Source organism: Chlamydotis macqueenii, chromosome 2, assembly GCF_036417535.1.
Source record: "Chlamydotis macqueenii isolate bChlMac1 chromosome 2, bChlMac1.mat, whole genome shotgun sequence".
Classification (NCBI taxonomy): domain Eukaryota; kingdom Metazoa; phylum Chordata; class Aves; order Otidiformes; family Otididae; genus Chlamydotis; species Chlamydotis macqueenii.
In genome coordinates, this window is record NC_141557.1 from 538,534 (window position 1) to 554,906 (window position 16,373).

At 69.3% G+C, this 16,373-nt stretch overlaps 1 protein-coding gene across 2 annotated transcripts; it reads right to left on the bottom strand.

Annotated features, from left to right (window-relative positions):
• Positions 1–512: 512 nt before the first annotated feature.
• Positions 513–16,274, bottom strand: MYO1G (myosin IG). Of its 2 annotated transcripts, none has more exons than XM_086741649.1 (22): positions 16,170–16,274; positions 14,320–14,528; positions 14,137–14,230; positions 12,736–12,901; positions 12,601–12,654; positions 10,614–10,709; positions 10,410–10,526; positions 9,582–9,788; positions 9,353–9,498; positions 9,011–9,125; positions 7,302–7,472; positions 7,149–7,219; positions 6,169–6,243; positions 5,946–6,078; positions 4,889–5,055; positions 4,596–4,803; positions 3,464–3,564; positions 1,651–1,795; positions 1,461–1,565; positions 1,256–1,369; positions 968–1,122; positions 513–882 (listed from the first exon to the last, which is right to left on the bottom strand). In XM_086741649.1, the coding sequence occupies exons 1-22, from the start codon at positions 16,262–16,264 to the stop codon at positions 726–728; spliced, it is 2,901 nt and encodes a 966-aa protein (XP_086597775.1). In that variant the 5' UTR covers positions 16,265–16,274; the 3' UTR covers positions 513–725. The 2 variants fall into 2 exon arrangements, with proteins under 2 accessions (XP_086597775.1, XP_086597773.1); XM_086741647.1 differs by having other exon boundaries at positions 3,464–3,687.
• Positions 16,275–16,373: the final 99 nt, after the last annotated feature.

The following is a 16,373-nucleotide window of genomic DNA, read 5'->3' on the forward strand; positions in this document are numbered from 1 at the left end:
ATCCCACCCCAGCCCATCCATCTCACCACATCCCACCCCATCCCATAAAACCCACCCCAGCTAATCCCAGCCCATCAATCCCATCCCACCCCATCCCATAAAACCCACCCCAGTAGCCCATCCATCTCGCCACATCCCACTGATCTCATCCTACTCCATCCCAGAGATCCCATCCCATCCACAGATCCCATCCTACCCATCCCATCCCAACTGATCCCATCCCAGATTCCATCCCAGACCATAAATCCAATCCCACCCCACCCCATCCCACCCTATCCCACCAATCCCATCCCATCTCACCCCATCGCATCCCAGAGATCCCAGCCCACCCCACGCCAGACTCCATCCCATCCCGACCGATCCCACCCTGTGCCATCCGACCCCATCCCAGGGATCCCATCCCATCCCATCGATCCCATCCCATCTCCGCCCACCCCACCTCCACCCATGCCCCCCACCCCGGCCCCACTGTTTGGGGGTCCCACGCCCCGGCCTAGTGAGGATCCAAGCCGTGGGGCAGAATTTCGGGGGGATCCCAGCCGGGCCTGGAGGGGTCCCACCCAGCTCTTTATTCCCGGCGCACACAGAGGCTTCGGCGTCGTCCCGCGGCGGGGACGTGGGGACGCGTGCTTGGGGGGCGCGCGGCGGCGGGGTCCTGAGCAAGAGGCCAGCGGGGCAGGACGTGTCCCGGGACGGGGGGCTGGGGGAACGGCTGCCCCCCACCCTCATCTCCCGGGCCAGTAGAGCACGAAACCATCGCGGCTTTTCCCGAAATCCGGCTCGGCGACGTCCGGCCGCGCCTCCACCGTCAGCAGCCGCCGGCGCCCGCGGAAGCTCAGCTGGATGCAGTCGGAGACCCGCACCTGCAGCTCCCGCTTGGTCCTGCAACGTCCCCGCGTCACCGGGGGCGGGAGGGGGGGCTCGCGGGGCGCCCCCATCCCGGCCGCCGGCCCCTCCCCGGACTCACGCTCGGCAGTGCTCCAGGAGGACGCCCACCAGCTCGCCCACCCGGTTGTCCCCCGCCGGCTGCGTCTTGTGCAGGCAGACCGCCATGTCCTCCTGGTGCCGGGTGTGGAAGACCACCAGCTGCGCGCGGCAGCTTGTCACGCTCAGCCCCGTCACCTGCCGGGGCGGGGGGGGGACACACACGGCCGGGCTGTCACCGCGCCCCGACGACCCCCGGCGTGGGTGAGGGCGGGGCGCAGGGGGCGGCCGTGCCCCCCCCTCTCCCCAGCGACCCCCCGGGGACACTCACGGCGCTGAGGGGCAGCGCCCGCAGCACGCGGTACTGCCGCCGCGGGTCCAGCTTGTAGAGGTGCTGGTCCGTCACCAGGACGGCGCGGTCCCGGCTCTTCCCGAAGCGGTTGATCTGGGGGGACGGCGCCGGGTGAGGGGACGCGGCGACGGGGCGGGGGGGTGATGACGCGGGCGCGGCCGGGGGACCCCGCGTCCCCCCTCACCTTGCGGACGTGGCAGGAGAAGAGGACGCAGCCGAAGAGCGCCTTCTCCCTGAGGGCCTGGAGGCGGCGGGCGAAGGGCAGCGCCAGCCCCGGGTTCTCGCTGGGCTGCGGGGACAGGGGGTGGCGCTTTGGGGCGGGGGCGGCACCCCCGGGGCGCGGCACGGAGCGCCCCCAACCCGCCGGCCCCTACCGAGGAGAGGTAGTCGCGCGCCCAGCGGCGCTGGCAGCCCCAGTCCTTCCGCAGCCCCGCCAGCGCCTCCATGGCGGCCACCTTGGCGCGGATCTGGCCCATCTCCGACGGGGGGATGTTCTTCACGATCTGCCGCGCTCGCCACCTGCGCCGGGGGGACGCCGTCCCGCATCCCCCCCCGCCCCCTCGTCCCGCGTCCCCGCCCTGCCCCCTCGTCCCGCATCCCCCCCCGCCCCCTCATCCCGCGTCCCCGCCCTGCCCCCTCGTCCCGCATCCCCCCCCGCCCCCTCGTCCCGCGTCCCCGCCCTGCCCCCTCGTCCCGCATCCCCCCCCGCCCCCTCATCCCGCGTCCCCGTCCCGTGCTCCCGTCCCGCGTCCCCGTCCCGCGTCCCCCATCCCTGCCTGTGTTCCCATCCTGCATCTTCATCTCACGCCCCCGTCCCGCGTCCCCGTCCCACATCCCTGTCCCAAATTCCCAACCCACGTCCCCATTCCCCGTTCCCATCCCATATCCCTGTCCCCACACCTCCATTCGCGTTCTCATCCCGTATCCCCATCCCCATCCCATGTTCCTGTTCCACACCTCTGTCCCACATCCCAATCCCACATTCCCAGCTCACATCCCCATTTCCATTCCACATCCCCATCCCCGTCCCACGACCCCGTTCGCGTCCCCATCCCATGTCCCCATCCCTGTCCCACATCCTGACCCCACATCCCCCCCCTCCCAAGTCCTCGTCCCCATCCCACATCCCCATCCCTGTCCCACATCCCAATTCCCATCCCACGTCCCCATCCCTGTCCCACATCCCCATCCCTGTCCCACATCCCAATTCCCATCCCACGTCCCCATCCCTGTCCCACATCCCCATGTCCATCCCACGTCCCCATCCCTGTCCCACATCCCAATTCCCACCCCACATCTCCATTCCCATCCCACGTCTTGTCCTTGTCCCACATCCCAATTCCCATCCCGCATCCCCATTCCCATCTCGCATCCCCATCCCAGGTCCCGTCCTCATCCCACATCCCCATTCCCACCCCACATCCCAAATCCCCTTCCCACATCCCTGTCCTTGTCCCACATACCCATTCCCACCCCACATTCCCATCCCCAATCCCTGTTCCCACCCCACATCCCCATCCCCATTCCCATCCCGCATCCCCATTCCCATCCCCACCCCACATCCCGCATCCCCATTCCCATCCCGCATCCCCATTCCCATCCCCATTCCCATCCCGCATCCCCATTCCCATCCCGCATCCCCATTCCCACCCCACATCCCCATTCCCATCCCCATTCCCACCCCACATCCCCATTCCCACCTCACATCCCCAACCCCACCCCACATCCCCATTCCCACCCCACATCCCCATCCCCATCCCCATTCCCACCCCACATCCCAATTCCCACCCCACATCCCCGTTCCCATCCCCATTCCCACCCCACATCCCCATTCCCATCCCACGTCCCCATTCCCACCCCACATCCCCATTCCCATTCCCACCCCACGTCCCCGTTCCCATCCCCATCCCCACCCTACATCCCCATTCCCATCCTCACCCCACATCCCCATTCCCATTCCCACCCCACATCCCCGTTCCCATCCCCATCCCCACCCCACATCCCCATTCCCATTCCCACCCCACATCCCCATTCCCATCCCCATTCCCACCCCACATCCCCGTTCCCATCCCCATCCCCACCCCACATCCCCATTCCCATTCCCACCCCACATCCCTGTTCCCATCCCCATTCCCACCCCACGTCCCCGTTCCCACCCCACGCCCCCGTTCCCGGCCGGGGCGGAACCTGCGGAAGAGGCGCTGGCTGGCCTCCTGGAAGCGCGCGAGCGCGGCGGGCGGCGGGGGCCAGGCCAGCCCCTTCCCGTAGTCCGGGAGGGCGCGCGCGGGCTGGAAGCGGCGCAGCAGCTGCCGCAGGTAGGCCCGCGCCTTGTGCCGCTTGTAGTGCGCCATGATGGCGTAGGCCGCGCGCAGGAACCGGCAGCGCCGCCGCGCCAGGGCGCCGCGCCACGCCTGCCGCACGCCGCCGTCAGCGCGGGGCTGCCCCACGGCCTGGACTGCCCCACGGCCCGCCCCACGCCACGGCCTGCCCCACGGCCTGGACTGCCCCACGGCCCGCCCCACGCCACGGCCTGCCCCACCGCCTGCCCCACACCACGCCTGCCGCACGCCGCCGTCAGCGCGGGGCTGCCCCACGGCCTGGACTGCCCCACGGCCCGCCCCACGCCACGGCCTGCCCCACAGCCTGCCCCACATCCCGCCCCACGCTACGCCTGCCGCACGCCGCCGTCAGCGCGGGGCTGCCCCACGGCCTGGACTGCCCCACGGCCTGCCCCACGCCACGGCCTGCCCCACGCAACGCCCCGTTCTCTGCCCCATGACCCATCTCCTGCCCCATGTCATACCCCACGCTACACCCCACTCCCCATCTCCTGGCCCACGGCACGCCCCACACCCTGCCCCATGTCATACCCCACGCCCCATCTCCTGCCCCATGGCACGCCCCACAGCCTGCCCCATGTCATACCCCACGCTACACCCCGCGCCCCATCTCCCACCCCACAGCACATCCCATGCCCTGCCCCATGCTCTGCCCCACACCACATCCCACGCTACGTCCCCTGCCCCACGCCCTGCCCCACATCACACCCCGCGCCCCATCTCCTGCCCCACGGCACGCCCCACAGCCTGCCCCATGTCATACCCCACGCTACACCCCGCGCCCCATCTCCCACCCCACAGCACATCCCATGCCCTGCCCCGTGCTCTGCCCCACACCACATCCCACACTACGTCCCCTGCCCCACATCACACCCCACGCCCCATCTCCTGCCCCACGGCACGCCCTACGCCTCACCCCACGCCCTGCCCCACGCCCGCTGTCCCCCCGCCCCGAGCCAGCTGGTGCCGCGCGCGCCCACCTTCTGCAGCAGCAGGACGATGATGGGGATGAGCCGCGCCCGCTCCTGCTCGAGGAAGAAGAGGGTGCGCGGCGTGCGGATGAAGACCTTGCTGTGGCCGTACGCCACGTCGTCCTGGAAGCCGTGCTGCTCCAGGAGGGCTTGCGTGGCCTCCCGGTCGCTGGCCATCAGGTGGTTGGGCCACGTGTACTCGCAGGTCATCTTGTACCTGGGGGGGCCGGGCGGGGTGAGGCGGGGGGCGGGGGGGACGCGCGGCGGCGTCGGGGGGCGGCGGCGGCGCCGGGGGGCCGTACCGCAGGAGGAAGCGGTGGTAGGGCTGGCGGTAGGCGAAGCCGGCGCGGCGCACGCGGACGTTCTCCAGCAGCCCCAGGTAGGAGACCTGGTGGCGGCAGAGCTCGCGGTCGAAGAGCGCGGGCGACTTCTGGGCGTTGGGTTTGATGCAGCGCACGTAGTAGGGCTCCTGCGGGGACGCGGAGGGGACGGGCGACGCGCTGGCACCGAGCGCAGCGCTGGCACCGAGCGCAGCGGGATGGGGGGGGGCGGGAACGCGGGGTAGGGTGGCGTCGGGGCGTGGGTGGCACGGGGGTGGGAGGGCTCGGTGGCTCGGGACACACCGGGCTGGCTGGGGACATCTAGGCTGGCTTGGGGACACGCCAGGCTGGCTCGGGGACATCTTGACTGGCATGGGGACATCTTGTCTAGTGTGGGGACATCCTCAGCTGTCTGGGGACACACAGGCTGCCTGGAGACATCTTGACTGGCGTGGGGACACAGCAGGCTGGCTCAGGGACATCTTGGCTGGCTTGGGGACACCTTGGCTGGCTTGGGGACACGCCAGGCGGGCTGGGGACATCTTGGCTGGCTTGGGGACGTTTTGGTTGGCACAGGGACACCTTGGCTGGCTGGAGACATCTTGGCTGGCGTGGGGACACGCCAGGCTGGCTCAGGGACATCTTGGCTGGCTGGGGACATCCTCAGCTGCCTGGGGACATCTTAACTGGCTTGGGGACATCTTGGTTGGCGTAGGGACACGCTAGGCTGGCTCAGGGACATCTTGGCTGGCGTGGGGACGTCTTGGCTGGCGTGGGGACGTCTTGGCTGGCGTGGGGACGTCTTGGCTGGCGTGGGGACACGCCAGGCTGGCTCAGGGACATCTTGGTTGGCTTGGGGACGGACATCTTGGCTGGCGTGGGGACACGCCAGGCTGGCCCAGGAGCACGCCCACGCAGCCTGAGGCCGTGCCCATCCGCCGTGGGGACGTCCCAGGAGGGGATGTGGAACGTTCCCAGCTGGCACGAGGACACGTCAAGCTGGCGCGGGGCCGCGTCCGGCTGTCCCCGCGTCCCCTACCTTGGAGGCGAGGTTCTCCACCAGGGCCAGGATGGAGCTCTTGAAGAGCGTGCCGGCGGTCAGCGGGCGCTTGGTGACCTCGGTGATGCTCTGCTCGCCGTCGGGCCACATGGCGCGCAGCACGGGGTCCGCGCTGGGGACAGCGGTCGGCGTGGGGCTGGTGGCACCGGGGACCCCGACCTGTGCCGCCAGCCCCCCCCAGCTGTGTCCCCGTGTCCCCAACCTGTTGTAGAAGAGCCGTTTGAAGTCCTGGAAGAGCGTGTCCTTGTTCTTGTCCAGGAAGCCCTCCACCGAGTACCTGAGCGAGGGGGACGCCACGTTGGGGGCTCCTCCAGTGCTAAACCCCCGTCCCCAGTGTCCCCAGTGTCCCCAGGGCGTGGCACGCCATGACCTCCACAGCCCGTCCCACTGCACACGGCCTCTGGGGACCTCCCAGACCTCGTGGACCTCCACGGTTCCCCGAACGGCCTCCCGTGGTCCCCAAAGCCCCATGGGCAACCAAGGCCACCTCACAGTCCCCCCCCGGGGTCCCTGTGGCTCTCGGCGGTCCCAAGTGGCCACCCCATGGTCCCTCATGGCCCCCCTCAGTTCTCTGCGGCCCCACCGCAACCCCACAGCCACTCATGGGTGTTCACAGCCCCTGGTGGCCACCCACACCCACGTGGCCCCCCAGTGACACCCTCCACGGTCCCCCATGACCCCCAACCACCTCCCACAATCCCTCAAGACCCCCACCCATGCTTCCCATGGATCTCCAAGGCTCCACGCTCAAGCCTGGACCCCCAGGAGCCCCATGGTCAACCCTAGACCCCCGAGAGCCCTACAGCCCCAGGCAGCCCCTCCACGGTCCCCCAACGCACTTTCAAGGTCCCTCAAGGACCCTCCAGTTCTCTGCGGTCCCACCGCAACCCCACAGCCACCCATGGATGCTTACGGTCCCTGGTGGCCACCCACACCCACGTGGCCCCCAGTGACACCCCCCCAAATACCCCGTGACCCCCAACCACCTCCCCCAATCCCTCAAGACCTCCACCCATGCTCCCCATGGATCTCCAAGGCCCCACGCTCAACCCCAGACCCGCCACGGTCCGAAGCGGCGCCCCCCCACCCTCTCCAAAGCCCTCCAGGGCGCCCCACGGCCACCTGACGACACCCACGGCCACCGCCCCCCCCCCACCACGTCCCCCCCAGCGCCCTCCTCACGTGACATCTCCAGCGTAGTGCTTGATGCGGAAGTCCCGGTTGAACTCCATGGTCTTGTCCGTGGGGCAGAGCTGGGGAGCAGCACCGGGGTGTCACCCCCTTGCCCGTGGACCCCCCCAAACTCCCCTTGCCCTCCCCCCAGCCCAGAAGCACCTTGCGGCTGGCGTAGTGGGGGTGGTGGCCCAGGCGGGCATCCATGGAGGCGAGGAAGAGGAGGTCGGTGGGGGTGCCGGCGGCCAGGCAGGCCTCGTCCAGCAGCGCCAGGACGCCGCGGTGCGGCTGCTCCACCAGCGCCACGATGGGCTCGTTGCTGAAGTACTCGATCTGGGGTGGGGGGGGACACACGGGGGTGGGCACCCCGAATCGTCACGCCCGGGCCACCCCCGTGTGCCGCCACGCGCCACAACTCCTGACCTGACAGCTGATGGCGTCCGTGTCCCCACCGTGTCCCTCCCGTGTCCCCCCCGTGTCGCTGTGCCCCTCACGCTCTGCCAGGTGATGTCCCCGTGTCCCCCCCCGTGTCCCCGTGCCCCTCACGCTCTGTCACACCATGCCCCCGTGTCCCCCTCATGTCCCCCTCATGTCCCCACATCCCCCCTGTGTCCCCGTGCCCCTCACGCTCTGTCACACCATGCCCCCGTGTCCCCCTCATGTCCCCCTCATGTCCCCACATCCCCCCTGTGTCCCCGTGCCCCTCACGCTCTGTCACACCATGCCCCCGTGTCCCCCTCATGTCCCCACATCCCCCCTGTGTCCTCGTGCCCCTCACGCTCTGTCACACCATGCCCCCGTGTCCCCCTCATGTCCCCACATCCCCCCTGTGTCCTCGTGCCCCTCACGCTCTGTCACATGATGTCCCCGTGTCCCCATGTCCCCCTCATGTCCCCATGTCCCTCCTGTGTGTCCCCCCCGTGTCCCTCATGCTCTGCCAGGCGATGTCCCCGTGTCCCCCCCGTGTCCCCATGCCCCTCACGCTGTCACACGATGCCCCCGTGTCCCCCTCGTGTCCCTATGTCCCTCCCATGTCCCTGTGCCCCTCATGCTCTATCACATGATGCCCCCACATCCCCGTGTCCCCATGTACCCCTCATGTCCCCATGTCCCTCCCGTGTCCCCATCCCTCACGCTCTGCCAGGCGATGCCCCCCCATGTCCCCACGTTCCCTCCATGTCCCCGTGTCCCTGTCCCTCACGCTCTGCCAGGCGATGCCCCCCCATGTCCCCAGGTTCCCTCCGTGTCCCCGTGTCCCTGTCCCTCATGCTCTGCCAGGCGATGCCCCCCCATGTCCCCAGGTTCCCTCCGTGTCCCCGTGTCCCTGTCCCTCACGCTCTGCCAGGCGATGCCCCCCCATGTCCCCAGGTTCCCTCCGTGTCCCCGTGTCCCTGTCCCTCACGCCCTGCCAGGCGATGCCCCCCCATGTCCCCAGGTTCCCTCCGTGTCCCCATGTCCCTGTCCCTCACGCTCTGCCAGGCGATGCCCCCCCATGTCCCCACGTTCCCTCCGTGTCCCCGTGTCCCTGTCCCTCACGCTCTGCCAGGCGATGCCCCCCCATGTCCCCACGTTCCCTCCGTGTCCCCGTGTCCCTGTCCCTCACGCTCTGCCAGGCGATGCCCCCCCATGTCCCCACGTTCCCTCCGTGTCCCCGTGTCCCTGTCCCTCACGCTCTGCCAGGCGATGCCCCCCCATGTCCCCAGGTTCCCTCCGTGTCCCCATGTCCCTGTCCCTCATGCTCTGCCTGGCGATGCCCCCCCATGTCCCCACATTCCCTCCGTGTCCCCGTGTCCCTGTCCCTCACGCTCTGCCAGGCGATGCCCCCCCATGTCCCCACGTTCCCTCCGTGTCCCCGTGTCCCTGTCCCTCACGCTCTGCCAGGCGATGCCCTCCCGCAGGTACTCGGCCTGCTCCTGCCGCAGCACCAGCTCGATGAAGAGCTGCTGCAGTTTCTCGTTGCAGTAGTTGATGCAGAACTGCTCGAAGCTGCGGGCGGGGGGGGGGGTCAGGACGGCTACCACCTGCCCCACGCAACGTCCCCCACGTCCCCTGCCCTGCCACGTCCCCCCCCGCCACCCCAACCCTGCTGGGGACCTGCTGGTCCCGCCCCTCCCTGCGTCCCGTGCCATCTCCCTCCCCGTCCCGTCCCCTCCCGTGCCCCAGCTCCCCCAGCCCCTGTCCCCCCCCCACGTCCCGTCGCGGGGCCAGGTCACCTGTTGGTGTCGAAGATCTCGAAGCCGTAGATGTCGAGGACGCCGATGACGGTGCTCTTGCCGTGCAGGCGGGCGTCGTAGCCGCGGGCGGCGATGCCGGCGTTGACGCGCCCCACGATCCAGCAGAAGAGCCGCTCGTAGACGGCCTGGGGACGGGGACAGGGCGGTGGGCGCCCACGGGTGCTGCGTGGGGGCGCCCGTCACCCCCCCGCCGCGTCCCCACCCTCACCTTGGCGCAGGCGTCCCGGGCGTAGGCAGCCTCCTTGGGGCTGTGGCCCTTCTCGATCAGCTCGCCGCCGCCGGCGGCCACGGTGCGGGCCAGCAGCGCTCGGCGCAGGTCGTCGGGCGCCGTGGCCGTCAGCTCGGCCAGCGCCGCCAGCTGCGCCGCGTCCTCCACCGCCGCCGCCTCGCCCTCCGCCGCGAACCTGACGTTGCCCTGCGGCGGCCCCGCGGGGTGGATCAACGCGGGGGGGCACCCAGCACCAGCCCCCCTCCGGCTGAGCTGGGCCGTGCAGGGCTGTACTGGTTTGTACTGGGCTGTACTGGGCCACGGTGGGCTGCTCTGGGCTGTGCTGGGTCACACTGGTTTGCACTAGGCTGTACTGGTTTGCATTGGGCTTTGCTATTGGGATTGCATTGGGCTATACTGGTTTGTATTGGGCTGTACTGACCCATGCTGGGTTGGTCTGGGCTGTGCTGGGCCATACTGGTTTGCACTGGGCTGTACTGGTTTGTACTGGGCTGTGATGGTTTGCGTCAGGCTGTGCTGGTTTCTGTGGGTCTGTACTGGTTTGAACTGGTCTTTAGTTACACTGGTCTGTACCGTGTAGCATGGGGCCATGCCTATTTGCATGCGGCTGTACTGGTTTGCCGAGGGCCATGCTGGTCTGCCTGGGGCCATACTGGTGTGAGCGGGCTGTACCTGTGTGGGGGGCATACTGGTCTGCCTGGGCCTTTACTGGTGTGCAGGGGCTGTACTGACGTGTGCGGGCTGTACTGGTCTGCCTGGGGGGCCATACTGGTGCGCGGGGGGGCCATACTGGCGCGGGGGTCTCACCAGGTGCAGGACGGCGGCCAGGATGCGGCGCACGGAGCCCAGCTCCTCTGGGGAGAAGCCGATTGCGCCCATCGCCTCCTCCACCGCCCGGTAACCGGCGCCGTCGTCCCCGCAGGCCTGGGGCCGGGGTGGGGGGGGACGTGAGGGGCCGGGACCCCCCAGCGCCCCCCCAGCGTCCCCCCCAGCACCCCCTGCCCCTCTCACGTTGCCCGTGGCGCCCTCCCGGGTGTAGCGGTAGGCGCCGGCGTCCCGGCAGAGGTGCAGCGAGGCCAGCAGCGCCGGCGGGGCTCCCAGCAGCAGCTGTGGGGCGGGGGGGTGTCAGCACCACGGGGGGGGTCGGGACCCCCGGCCCCACGTCCCCCCCGGCCCCACACCGGCCTGGCCGGTGCCACCGGCGCCATCCTGAGTCCCCCTGCCCTGCCACAACCTGTCCTGTCCCTCCCCAGGCCACCCCGTCCTGACCCGGCCCATCCATCACCATTCCGCCCATCCCACCCCACCCCATCCCACCCCATCCCATGCCATCCATTCCGTCCATCCCATCTCCATCCCAACCCATCATCCCATCCCATCCCATCCCATAGATCCCATCCATCCCATGCCAATCGTCTCATCCCATCCATTCCCATCTCATCCTATAGATCCCATCCCATCTATCCCATTCCCATCTATCCCATTCCCATCTCACTTCACAGACCCCAGACATCCCATCCCAATTTTCTCATCCCATCCTATTCCCATCTCATCCCATCGATCCTGTTCCCATCCACTGGATTCCCATCTCATCCCATAGATGCCATCCATCCCATCCCAATCTTCTCATCCCATCCACCCCATTCCCATCTCATACCATCCATCCCATTCTCATTGATCCCATGCATGCCAAAGATCCCATCCCACCCCATCCCCATCTCATCCCATCCCATCCCCATCCCCACCCCATCCCCATCTCATCCCCATCCCATCCCCATCCCCATCCCATCTCATCCCATCCCATCCCCATCCCCACCCCATCCCCATCCCCATCTCATCCCATCCCATCCCCATCCCATCCCCATCCCATCCCCATCCCATCCCCATCCCATCCCCATCCCCATCTCATCCCATCCCATCCCCATCTCATCCCGTCCCATCCCATCCCCATCCCATCCCATCCCCATCCCCATCTCATCCCATCCCCATCCCATCCCCATCCCATCCCCATCCCATCCCATCCCATCCCATCCCATCCCATCCCATCCCATCCCCATCCCATCCCACCCCATCCCCATCCCATCCCCATCTCATCCCATCCCACCCCATCCCATCCCATCCCCATCCCATCTCACCCCATCCCATCCCCATCCCCATCCCATCCCCATCCCATCTCATCCCACCCCATCCCCATCTCATCCCATCCCATCCCCATCCCATCTCATCCCATCCCATCCCCATCCCATCCCCATCTCATCCCATCCCACCCCATCCCCATCCCATCCCCATCCCATCCCATCCCATCCCCATCCCATCTCCATCCCCATCCCATCTCATCCCATCCCACCCCATCTCCATTCCCATCCCCATCCCATCCCCATCCCACCTCCATCCCATCCCCATCCCCATCCCCATCCCCATCCCCATCCCACCCCATCCCATCCCCATCCCACCTCCATCCCATCCCATCCCCATCCCCACCCCATCCCCATCCCCATCCCATCCCCATCCCATCCCCATCCCATCCCCATCCCCATCTCATCCCATCCCATCCCCATCTCATCCCGTCCCATCCCATCCCCATCCCATCCCATCCCCATCCCCATCTCATCCCATCCCCATCCCATCCCCATCTCATCCCATCCCACCCCATCCCATCCCATCCCCATCCCATCTCATCCCATCCCATCCCCATCCCATCCCCATCCCATCTCATCCCACCCCATCCCCATCTCATCCCATCCCATCCCCATCCCATCTCATCCCATCCCATCCCCATCCCCATCCCATCCCCATCTCATCCCATCCCACCCCATCTCATCCCATCCCATCCCCATCCCATCTCCATCCCCATCCCATCTCATCCCATCCCACCCCATCTCCATTCCCATCCCCATCCCATCCCCATCCCACCTCCATCCCATCCCCATCCCCATCCCATCCCACCTCCATCCCCATCCCCATCCCCATCCCCTCCCTCCCGCAGATCCCACCCCACCTGGTAGAAGGCGTGGAAGTTCCTCTCTCCCGGTTGCTGCTGGAGGACCCGGGACTGCGGGAGAGGGAGCGGGAGGTGGGTGGGGGGCGGGGTGGGCGCGGCGGCCCCGCCCCGGCCCCGCCCGGCGCGGCGCACCTTCTCCAGGAGGTAGTTGTGGATGTGGCCGCCGATGGGGTCGCCCTTGAAGTCGAAGTTGATGTCCATGTACTTGCCGAAGCGGCTGGAGTTGTCGTTGCGCTTGGTCTTGGCGTTGCCGAAGGCCTCCAGGACGCAGTTGGACTGCAGCAGCACCGTCTTCACCCTGGGCGGGGCGGCGCGGCGCGGCACGGCATGGCACCGCGGCACGGCACGACAGCACGGCACCGCAGCACGGCACGGCGCGGCATGGCACCGCGGCACGGCACGACAGCACGGCACCGCAGCACGGAACGGAACGGCGCAGCACGGCATGGCACAGCGTGGCACGGCACCGCGGCACGGCACGACAGCATGGCACCACAGCGCGGCACGGCGCGGCATGGCACCGCAGCACGGCACGACAGCATGGCACCACGGCGCGGCACGGCATGGCACCGCAGCACGGCACGGCGCGGCGCGGCATGGCACAGCGTGGCACGGCACCGCGACACGGCACGGCATGGGGCACCTCTGGTCCCCCCATAGCACCCCACAGGCACGGGGCATGCCAGTCACCCCACAGCACCCCTCGGCCCCACGGGGCACCCTGGGTCACCCCAGATCATCCCTGAGGATCTGGGTCACCACACAACCACCCCACAGGCACGGGGCACCCTGGTCGCCCTAGATCTTCCCGATGGGTATGGGGCACCCCAAAACCACCCCACAGGTATGGGGCACCCCCGGTCCCCCCATAGCACCCCTCTGGCCATGGGGCACCCTGGAGCCCCCCCAGCACCCTTCGTCACCCCACACCATCCCTATGGCTATGGGGCACCCCGTCGGTATGGGGCAGCCCTGGTCCCCACCCCACAGGCAGAGGGCACCCTTGGTCCCCCCACACCATCCCTCTGGCCATGGGGCACCCCAGGGCCCCCCAGAACCACCCCACAGGCCCATGGGGCACCCTTGGTCACCCTAAACCATCCTCATGGGTATGGGGCACCCCACAAAACCCCTCCGGCCATGGGGCACCCCAAGGATGAGGCACCCTTGCTCACCCCAGATCATCCCTACGGATGTGGGGCACCCCACACCACCCAACAGGTCCATGGGGCGCCCTTGGTCACCCTAAACCATTTTTGTGGGTACGGGGCACCCCTGGTCCCCCCACACCACCCCTCTGGCTATGGGGCACCCCAGGGCCCCCCAGAACCACCCCACAGGCCCACGGGGCACCCTTGGTCACCCCAGACCACCCCTATGGGCATGGGGCACCCCAGACCACCCCACAGGCATGGGGCACCCTGGTCCCCCCCCTACCCTGACCCCCCGCCACGTGTCTGCCCCCCACCCTAGTTTGGCAGTTCCGCGGGGTCCACGGCCCCTCACCCCGCGGCGCCGTGGGGCAGGACCCACCTCTCCACCTCGGCGCGCTGGCCGGGGTTGGTGATGGCGGCGATGTACTGCATGATGTACTTGCTGGCCTCCGTCTTGCCCGCCCCGCTCTCGCCTGGCACGGGGGCAAGGGGGGGGACACAGGGGCTGGGTGAGGCCGCCCGGCACCCACGGGTGCCCCACGCACCCCACGCCGGCCCCTACCCGAGATGACGATGCAGGTGTCCTTGGCGCGGCGTTTCATGGCCTTGTAGGCGGCGTCGGCCAGGGCGAAGAGGTGCGGCGGGCGCTCGTAGAGCTCGCGGCCGCGGTAGCGCTCCACCGCCGGCGGGCCGTACAGCGCCAGCGCGCGGTAGGGGTTCACCGCCACCACCACCTCCCCGATGTAGGTGTAGATGCGGCCCTGCGAGAACCTGCGCACAGGGCCGGCCGTGGGGCGGGCTGTGGGGCTGCGGGGCGCTGTGCGGCGGGGTGCAGTGGCACCCCGCGGCATGGGGCGGGACGGTGCTGTGCCGCGGGGCGGGCTGTGGGGCTGGGTGGCACCCTGCGGGGCACGCCGTGCCGTGGGGTGGGATGGTGCTGTGGGATGGCACCTTGCAGGGTGCTGCGCTACGGGGCAGGATGCATACCCTGTGGGGTGCTGAGCTATGGGGCAGGATGCATACCCTGTGGGGTGCTGAGCTATGGGGCAGGATGCACTCTGTGGGGTGCTGTGCCATGGGACAGGATGGTGCTGTGGGGTGGCACCTGGCAGGGTGCTGAGCTATGGGGCAGGATGTACACCCTGTGGGGTGCTGTGCCATGGGGTGGGATGGTGCTGTGGGGCGGGATGGCACCCTGCAGGGTGCTGTGTTGTGGGGCAAGATGGCACCCTGCAGGGTGCTGTCCTGTGGGGCAGGATGGCATGCCGTGGGGTGCTGTGCTGTGGGATGGTGCTGAGCTATGGGGCAGGATGTACACCCTGCGGGGTGCTGTGCTGTGGGGCAGGCTGGCACCCTGTGGGGTGCTGTGCCATGGGGTGAGATGGTGCTGTGCTGTGGGGCAGGCTGGCACCCTGTGGGGTGCTGTGCCATGGGGTGAGATGGTGCTGTGCTGTGGGGCAGGATGGCACCCTGTGGGGTGCTGTGCCGTGGGGTGGGATGGTGCTGTGCTGCGGGGCAGGCTGGCACCCTGTGGGGTGCTGTGCCATGGGGTGGGATGGTGCTGTGCTGCGGGGCAGGCTGGCACCCTGTGGGGTGCTGTGCCGTGGGGTGGGATGGTGCTGTGCTGTGGGGCAGGCTGGCACCCTGTGGGGTGCTGTGCCGTGGGGTGGGATGGTGCTGTGCTGTGGGGCAGGATGGCACCCTGTGGGGTGCTGTGCCGTGGGGTGGGATGGTGCTGTGCTGCGGGGCAGGCTGGCACCCTGTGGGGTGCTGTGCCATGGGGTGGGATGGTGCTGTGCTGTGGGGCAGGCTGGCACCCTGTGGGGTGCTGTGCCATGGGGTGAGATGGTGCTGTGCTGCGGGGCAGGCTGGCACCCTGTGGGGTGCTGTGCCGTGGGGTGGGATGGTGCTGTGCTGCGGGGCAGGCTGGCACCCTGTGGGGTGCTGTGCTGTGGGGCGAGGCAGCATCCTGGGCGGTGCCGTGGGGCGGGGTGACATCCTGTGCGGCGCGTGGGGCGGGGCGGCGCCCGGCGGGACGCTGCGCCGTGGGGCGGCGGCCCTTCCTGTGCAGCCCCCGCGGGCGCGGGGGGCCCCGTGGGGGTCCCACGGGCGGGACACGTGGGCACGCACCCCCCGCGGCCCCACACGCCAGCCCCCCAACTCGCCCCGCCTCGGGTGGGGGCCGTGCCTCAGTCTCCCCCCACGGCGCGGCACCGCCCGGGTGCTTCCCGCCGATCCGGGCCTTCGGGCTCCGGGCGCTTCCGCGCCCCACGGGTGGACGCGGGGGGGTCCCCGCAGCCGCGCCGCCAGGTCCCGCGCGCGGGGGCGACGCCGCGGGGTTGCGACACCGGGGGGGGGGGTCTCCGCGCCGCTCCCCCCGCCCCGCTTCCCGCCGCCCTTCCCGCTCCGTACCGCAGGCGCAGGTTCTCCAGGAACTGCTCCATGGTCACCTCATCCAGGAGCACGAAATCGGCTTTGCCGAATTCGGGACCCTCCGGCTCCGCCATGCCGCGCCCGTGGCGGCACCCGCTTCCCCTTCCCCCCCGCCCTCGCCCGCCCCGGCTTCCTGCGCCGCCGACGAGCGCCCGGACCGCGGCGCAGGCGCGCCCGCGCTCT